Here is a 9,084-nt window from a genome sequence, read left to right as displayed (position 1 = left end):
CCTTCGTGCACGAAAGTTCGTTCAATCTCAGCTGCTCAACATTTTCAGTTATTTGCTGTTGTATCGGCGATTTTCAAAATACAAATGATCTGTTTATTTTCAAAGAATAGTTTGTTTTGTTATTGTTTGGTTGGTGTTTTATATGAAACTGCGACATTGCGCAATTTCAATGCACGGCCCGCCACTGATATATATATATATATATATATATATACACACACAGTCAGTATATTAGATTACTCTTTATCCCTTCATTGGAGTGAGCTGTGATGCTTACCTTTGAAAATGACTGTTGGCACATACAAGAAATAGAGTCATGATATAGTAAGACTGTTTTTACCCACAAGAAACCTAAGATCAACAGCTCCACTGTAGCTGGTATAATGTGATTGTTTTAGTTTATATATATATATATATATATATACACACACAGTCAGTATATTAGATTACTCTTTATCCCTTCATTGGAGTGAGCTGTGATGCTTACCTTTGAAAATGACTGTTGGCACATACAAGAAATAGAGTCATGATATAGTAAGACTGTTTTTACCCACAAGAAACCTAAGATCAACAGCTCCACTGTAGCTGGTATAATGTGATTGTTTTAGTTGGTAATTTGTGCCCTGCGGTTGAGTGCTGACCAGTCTGATGTATGTATAGTCACCTGATATAACCCGTAACCCTGACATGGGTAAGTGGTATGGTAAATGGATGCACAGAATTGGTAATTATTGGTGCCTCGGCTCTGAATAAATGAACAATACTGTAGTATTGATTTTGAATTATTAGGTTAAACATAAAGAGGTGGCCTTCCCCCCACAAGCACAATGTTCGAAAGCTTGTATGTAAACAAAATTGAACAGATTATACGAAAGCCCACTTTAGAAGTAAGTCCATTTTTTTCCCCCAAATTTTCTTCAGACCAGAAGAAAGAAAATATCACATCAAGGTAAATGAATCATGAGCAGGATGGTGCCAAGATCCAAAATTTATGAACAGTTATTTCTGACATGAATGACGGGAATATGATGTTTGCAATCCCCATAAAGTACCCATGAAAGATGTATTCCTTTCTAGTTTATATCAATGGTGGCCCGGTGCTTGAGTGGTTAGCCATCGATCTCACAGTGCAGAGGTTGTGGGTTCGATCCGAGCTCCGGCCTTACTGTGTGGAGTTTGTATGTTCTCCGTGTGCCTGCGTGGGTTTTCTCCGGGTAATCCGGTTTCCTCCCACATTCCAAAATCATACATGGCAGGTTAATGGAACACTCTGAATTGTCCCTAAGTGCGATTGTAAGCATGGATGGTTGTTCGTCTGTGTGTGCCCTGCGATTGGCTGGCAACCAGTTCAGGGTGTAACCCGCCTCTTGCCCGAAGACAGCTGGGATTGGTGCCAGCAGGCCCCGCGACCCTTGTGAGGATAAAGCGGATCAGAAAATGGATGGATGGATGGAATACTGCGTTCCTTTTGTTGATACTAAATGCTTTACTTCGTCACTGCTGTTTCCTGTAACGGAAGCACTGTTGCAGTTTGGTAAGACTGAAATGGCTTGAATACAAGGCAATGAGTCCCCCGGCCTACTGCCCAAAGACAGCTTGGATGGGCTCCAGCATGCCCGTGACCCTCGTGAGGATAAGCGGATTCGAAAATGGATGGACAAGGCAATGGTACGCCAGGAGATTGGGTAGGTCAGGGGCTTCATGATGCCGAGCTCAACCACAAATTGACAGTAGTCAGGAAGGAGAGGAGTCTAAACAAAAAAAACTTAAATAAATAGAAAATGCTGTGGAAGAGGCTCACTGTGGCTCATTCTTCTTGATATACACGTATGTCACCTTTTATTGATTGTTAGACAGGCCACATTGTTTACATATTTCATATTTGTAACTATTAATGTTTAATGCATTGATGGATGTTTTTTTTCTGGCTGAGTTTGAAATATCCTTCTGTATAATCAACTTTTGAATCTACCACGTGTCTTGCACCGAACGCGAGTGATATCATTGTTTGCTGCGATTGTGATCATCACTATTTTATATCCGAACCACATTCTGTCGGTTGTGTATATTACAAACGATAAGACGCAAGTACAAGGATCTGCCTGTTATACGGTACGAGTTATGCAACAGTGAGCCACCTGATTTAAGCTTGGGCTCACTTGATAATTCGAGACCCAACCGATCATATACATATTATGTTTTACATCAGGACAGCTGCATGAAATGTGTAAGCGCACAGCCCGTCCCCAAAATGCACTGAGCGTAAAGCGCCCGTACGTCAGTGTATGCAGGCGTGCGAGGACCCCAGCTCAAAATGTCCTTTGTAAAAAGCAAATGATGCAAGTCAAGTGAGATAGCTGTGAACAAGTACACATTCAGACTCGGATATTTATTCATCACGTTGATGGCATTTGTTAAGGGAAGGATCTCAAATGCAGAGAAAGCGTGATGCGGTAAAATGCCTTGATCAATTCCAGTAGATACATTTCTACTGGCTTGGTCTGGAAAGTGTCTGTAGCTACATGGTGGTCCAAAACAATCCCAGGCACTTCAACCTATCTTTATTTGTGCGACTTGGACGGCTGACACGCTGCAGCTTGGTCTGATACCAAGTTGGAGCGTCTGACTGCATTATTTTTTCAAGTACCGGTACTTGGAAGTTATGGTACCGTGTCATTCTTGCCGACTACAATTCAAATCAAGGCAAGTCAACTTTATTGTCAAATGTGCGCTATGTGCAACATACAGCACGGTACTGGCAAACTACACTCTGGCAAACTATACAGAAAACAAAATGGGTTGTACCAACCTGTAAACAGCCCTCTTGTCAGATTCAAGTTGGGTTTGTGGGTCAAGGGTCACACTGACAGAGTTATTTCCTCCTGTAGGGGCTGCTGGGATATGGACCTGTGGGGTCTTGTTGTTCTGCTGGGTTGTGCCCGTCATCTGTGAACCAAAACATGAGGACAAAATGAGATGTGTTCAAAAGTCAGTCCAAACAGAGAAAAGGCAGTGTGTGTGTGTGTGTAAACAATGTCAACTGCTATCATTCTAATCATCATGCAGCTTGGAGTAAGGCCTTTTAATAATCACTTCTCAAATGCAATCAAGTATGCGACATGTATTTCATACTGGCAGACTACAAATGACAATTGATGGAATTATTTTGCACGACAGGGCAGCTCTTTTGTAATCAAGTTGTTCAATAAAATGAAACACGAGACTCAATTAATCAAACTTGACACAACGTGCGGGTCAGACGGTATTTAAAGAGTCCGGTTGAACAGCTGTTAATTGGCAGTTCGAAAATGAAACACTTTGCTTGTCATTTAACCTGAATTTTTAGATGCTAATTTGTACCGAGATCAGAAAAAAAATAACCTTTGCTCTCTACCGTTCATTCTCTCTTTAGTCTCTCCAATTCCAGATCCAGCACCCCCACCCCCACCACTTTTGTGACAGGTTGGGGTGGGTGAACGCTTCAAGTCTTAATCCCAGCACGAAATGGGAAATAAATTAGCTTTTTCACACTTAACTAGCTCTCATTTGCATTTTCCGAACATGCATACCGCTTCTCTCCTACTGCATTAATACTCTGGGTGAAAGCAGACAGAGGTGGTGGATGATGATGAGGATGAGGAGGAGGAGGAGGAGGATGAACCTGCTCAACTTCCTCTCGGTGGGATTGTCTCCACCGTGGGACAATGGCTTGCTCCAGATACATTCAGAGTTTATTAATTAACACTGACCTATTGGTCGCACATTATATCACACATTGGGGCATGCCGCTTGATTCTTTAAGGAACATTTGACTTCATCAGATTATAAATGTGTATTTACGGGCATACATATTTTTTCATTTACATATTTAAGTATTTTTTTTGTAATCACACACACTCATTTTGCTCTAGTATATGCACTTTGTATGTATTTTTGGTGCACGCTGTGTATTACTATACATACAGTATATGTAAGATGTATTTTTTTAACTCATCATAATGATTATATGCACAATACTTATTACATAGTCTACTGCTAGTTACACGGCTTTAATCAAATTTTTCATTTTGACTTTTTTTTTTTTTTTATTATAGGTGGGGGTTTTATTGCTTTTAGGTTAAAGAGAGTCTTATTGCAGTTCTTGTATGCACAAGTAAAACTTTCACCTCACAGCCATTTTTTTTTCAAATGTCCCACGTGAATGTAGTATATCCGTCAATGTGACCTGCTTGCACAGAGGACGTCTGCTCTGACGTCACAAGTTTGAAGTCACATTAAAAGCGCCACTCGACGACAGACAATTGAACAAGCAACAACAATGAAGGGGTCATATGTACATCACGTAGACTTGCAATTGAGTTGAAGACGACCCCACAAACGATCACAATTGCGGACTAATGAACACCATTGTGGGTATCTACAGTAATTGTATGTACAGTAGCATGTGCTCTAATGTTTGTTATGTAGCATGAGCCACAGACTTGCCTGATTTCTTGGACTCACTCGCTGTCGTAGACAGCAAACATTTATTACTTTAAGCTTTATCGTGGAGATTCAGTATACACTGCACGCACAATAAAGAAAGACAGAATTTTGACCAGTTTTAATAATATGCACAATTTTTGTGCAAATTTATCATCTCAAGGCTGTCTAGCAAACTTGTTGGATTTGAACATATCAGGTCATGTGTATTTGTCTCATGAGGGGTGGTGTCAACACCCGATATCAAGGTGTGCATAACTACAGGTATTTGGCAATGATTTTCCTTGGGCAAAGGGGGCTAAAAAAAGAGCTATCACTGATTCTGAAAAGTCAAAAATTGTAAAAGATCTTTTGGTGGACTGCAGCATATTTGAATTTGCAAAGATCATGATCAGATGAAGACCAACCATTATGTTGCAACCAGCCAACATGGTTGAAAGAAATGTTTCATTCAAATATTGGGTTTCATATTAAAATGGCTGTTCCTTTTGTTCAATGTTGTGTGTGAATGCGGAAGTAGAGCTAACAGTGGTGAAATGAGAAGGGATATTTGGCAGCCACCATGTGTACAAACTAATTGCATAACTGCATGACATTTTGGTGGTGGTTAATTAATTATCCATCCATCCATCCATTTTCTGATCCCCTTATCTTCACAAGGGTCACGGGCGTGCTGGAGCCGATCCCAGCTGTCTTCGGGCAGGAGGCAGGATACCCTGAACTGTTTGCCAGTCAATCGAAAGGGCATGTGTAGACAAAAAAAAAAAAAAAAAAAAAAAAACATCCGCGCTCACACCTCGGAACAATTTAGAGTGTTCCATTAACCTCCCGTACATGTTTTTGGAATGTGGGAGGAAACCAGAGTACCCGCAGAAAACCGATGCAGGCACGAGGAGAACATGCAAACTCCACACAGAAAGGCTGGGGTCTGGGATCGAACCCTTGCACCTCTGAACTGCAAGAACGATGTGCTAACCAGTCGACTACTGTGCCGCCTTTGGTTAATTTACGCATGTTTATTTATTTTTTTTCTTCAATTGTGACTCACCTGTTGGCTCTCCTGGTACGACGGTGGAGGAACGCGATGGGTGGCCATCATAATCAGTGCAGGTCATGCCGGTGACACATGTTGTATCATGGGATAGCGTCACATTGAGACTGAAAAAGAGGAATCAAAGAATCAAAGAACAACAAAAAGAGGAATCCAGTGATTGAAAATTGTATTACAACTGCAGCCACTAGGTGTGACTATGATTAAATTGGACAGCATTGTATTTCCAAGTATCTCACTGACACTATGTTTTCATTTAGTCATTTCTCCCAACTGTAAGCACTGCACAGAGTTCCCAGGGACACTCGGTCCATCATGATCATGATTTAAAGCATTAACAAACTAGTTACTAACCAAAATCATGTTCTGCATGGAAATATATTGTACATGCAAGTAGGTTCATAACTATATTGGAAACAAATCTGATTAGCAGTATGTCTAAAACAAATCTAGAACTTCTAATTATATCTGATCTCAAGTAATTATTTTAAAGGTAATGTGTCATACTGAAGCAACTTTGGTTATCTCCACATGAGAACAGCTAGGTCATTGTTGATCCGCGATCAAGCCTATCAAAAAAGGCTAATTAGGGCTGTTGTCAGTGGGCTAATTGCTATCGGCCAGGACCCCACACAGCTAAGTGCTTTACCCTGTGGAATGCCGCTGTCGCATTCACCGAGACTGCAGGAGCTAATTGGTTCAGGGGTGCCTTTCCACACACATATGAACATAAATAGGCCCCCTGCAGTCACCCCAACTTACTATAGGCAAGCACAGCAGGTGAACCATCCCGAAGCTCCGGATAACCTATGTGTTTATGCTGCATGAAAATATCCTGTAAATTGCCTAGTTGGGCCTGAGGGAGGGAGGGTGTCTTTGTATAATACAACAATAACAATAATAATACTAATGCCTTCCACGGTGGCCAAAGACGCTTAAATACATGCAATGGCAAAACCTAGCTAATGAGGTGTCTTCATCATTCATGGAGATAAAAGCTATATGACAGATGCAAAATGAGAATCTACTCAACTCAACTAGATACACTGTGTTGATATCGATTAAATTCAATTCAAAACAGTATGTGCCAGAGTTCAAATTTGACACAGTCGTCTAATTGCAATTGATGTGCTTTTGTATGAGTGCATTTTACAGCTCACTGCCATGAGGTCTTTGACCTGTGCAATACCTAATGAAGTTCAAACACACGTATCTGAACCCTTTCAGGGACAGTGACTACAGTGGACAGATTATCATGTTATCAGGTTATAGGGTGCATGAAAGGGTTAAAATGGTGGTAAGATGTTGTGTTATAATAATTGTCATTACTGTATTTTCCTTTCTCAAAAATTTTGACATTTACATAAAACAACTTCCTTTCTATCAGTACAAAAAACTTGCATTGACAACATCGCCTTTCTACCTCTGCTATAGATTACCTGCATTAAGTGATTCACTCCTTGAATAAAAAGCCACACTTCTGACAAAACGTAAGTCCATCCCAACAAAATCAGGAACTAATTGTTCCGCCACCCAAATAATTGCGAAACAAAAAAAAAGACCACAATATCATAAGACGTCTTTTTTTTTTTGTGGGACTACTTTGTGGAGTCCATCATGTATTTTACTTTTCTTTACTTTTGTTTAATAGTGTGCATGTCTGTGCGAGTCATTTTGTGTACCGATTGTGTCTCTTGCTCTCATTCCAACTGTTATCAGCTGAAAGGCATCTTCTCTGTTATCTGTCCTCATTTTAATTGCAAAATACAGCCAGCGTGTTCGTGATTAAATGGAAAATCGTGCATTAATTGATGAGACTGAAGATAAAGCAATTCCAATTATGGCACAGTATTTTAACGGGGCTCTCAAGTTTCGCCATCCCTCGAAGGAACAAAAATCACAAAATAGCAATTTGGAGCAGGGAACAATGCCAACCCATAAAAACACACTACAAACAAATACCCATTTCAAGAGTATCCCGAATGTACAAACAGTGTAAAATAATATCCAAGCACAGCAGAAAATATAATTGTAACTTTTCTTTTAATTAAGTAGTGAAATGACTTATAACAATTATAGCAGAAATCATAGTATATATTGCATGTCATTTGAAAATTGCCTGGAGCAGCAATCAAAATTCACTAGCAAGCATTAAATGAAAAAAAAAAAGAAGTCGGCATAAAATTATTCCAAGTAACATCAAAGAGGTCTGTGAATTTGGATTGGAGGCAAACATGCACACGCGTGCAAACAGGCCTTTATGGTTTTTGTGCGGTACAGAATCCGTCTGTTCAATATTCAGCTTTCAGACAATGCCAAGGTGCAGACTGAAGCGCTGCCTAATAAATGCAAAATTAGTCACTGCCATGGCTTCTACCAGCACATTTGGATACACATGATAGCCTCTTGCCTGTACTTCAAACAAGCTGTTCCATATCAGACAAGCTGAGTATTATGTACATCCAGAGCTTCATTCTTCTCAACGCTTCACTGAAATGCCTCTTGCTTGGCAGAAAGCTACGACATTGAGAACAGTTCGTGCCATTTAGACTGAATTGCCTAATTTATTGGCTGCAACACACTAACGTATATTCTTGGTCAAATTCAAACTGATTTTTGTCAGTCATCATAGTTATGGTTTCCCTTGGAAAGCCGTTACGACCAGGGCCACCTTGACCTACTAAGCCCCACATTAGCACACTCTTGCGCCCACAATATGTGCTCAGGTCAAAAATAGCATACTTGCTAACTTTGGGTTGTGAAAAATAGAACGATATTTTTTCAGCTGCTTATCGGCCAAAGGTTTCTTGACCAAGTTTTTTTGCCTTATGTGTACCATATGAAGTTAAGTGATGTGTTCAGAGTTGTTTCGCCGACATTCAATAATTGACCCTGTTGACCATTAAGAAAATGGATAAATGAGCACTTTTACGTGTTGAACTTAGTACACTGTAAAAACAAACTTTTGGGTGTAGTAAATTACATCTACTAAATGTTAATAATATCTACATATGAATTTTGGGTTTTGATGATAACTCAAAATAAAGGTGTAAATACAACACAATGTATACATACACTGAACAAACTGTAATACAATCGTAACATTCACTCAGAAGTCGCTCATAACATTTACACAATTAAAAGACATGACACATTAAACATAGAAACCCAAGTATATTTTACTTAAATTGCATTCAATTTGAATGTGCATGCTCATTGAGGGCAGCACGTGAGTCACGCATGAGTCAGTCACTTGAAGGAGGAGCTGCAGACCGACAGTCCCCGCCCACAGTTGGATGACATCATTGAGACAGAAGCACTTAATTCAGGTGGGTGTCCTCATTGAACTGCTTGGCGATAAATCGTTGCATTCATCAAGCTTGCCAAAGTTAACTTGCCACGAGTCTGTTAAAGTGACTTTAATTAGTATTCTATACTATTGTGATATCACTGAAGTGTTTGGTGTGACCCAAGGAGTTTTTATGAAGAGCAGGTGTGACCACACGCCAGGAATGGCATCGCTAATCGTGTGGCCAACAATTAGGTTGATG

General features: G+C 40.0%; 1 protein-coding gene across 1 annotated transcript in view; it reads right to left on the bottom strand.

Annotated features, from left to right (window-relative positions):
• Window positions 1–9,084, bottom strand: part of pknox2 (pbx/knotted 1 homeobox 2) — a 118,630-nt gene that overhangs the window by 39,318 nt on the left and 70,228 nt on the right. The window contains exons 3-4 of the mRNA XM_019857754.1: window positions 5,531–5,640; window positions 2,810–2,946 (exon numbers count right to left, since the gene is read on the bottom strand). Coding sequence (XP_019713313.1) covers window positions 2,810–2,946; window positions 5,531–5,581 — 188 coding nt within the window. The 5' untranslated portion in view covers window positions 5,582–5,640. The remainder of the gene's footprint in view (window positions 1–2,809; window positions 2,947–5,530; window positions 5,641–9,084) is intronic.

This window comes from Hippocampus comes, unplaced genomic scaffold (assembly GCF_001891065.2).
Source record: "Hippocampus comes isolate QL1 unplaced genomic scaffold, H_comes_QL1_v1.1 scaffold248, whole genome shotgun sequence".
Taxonomy (NCBI): Eukaryota; Metazoa; Chordata; class Actinopteri; order Syngnathiformes; family Syngnathidae; genus Hippocampus; species Hippocampus comes.
This window is presented reverse-complemented; position numbering and strand designations above follow the sequence as displayed.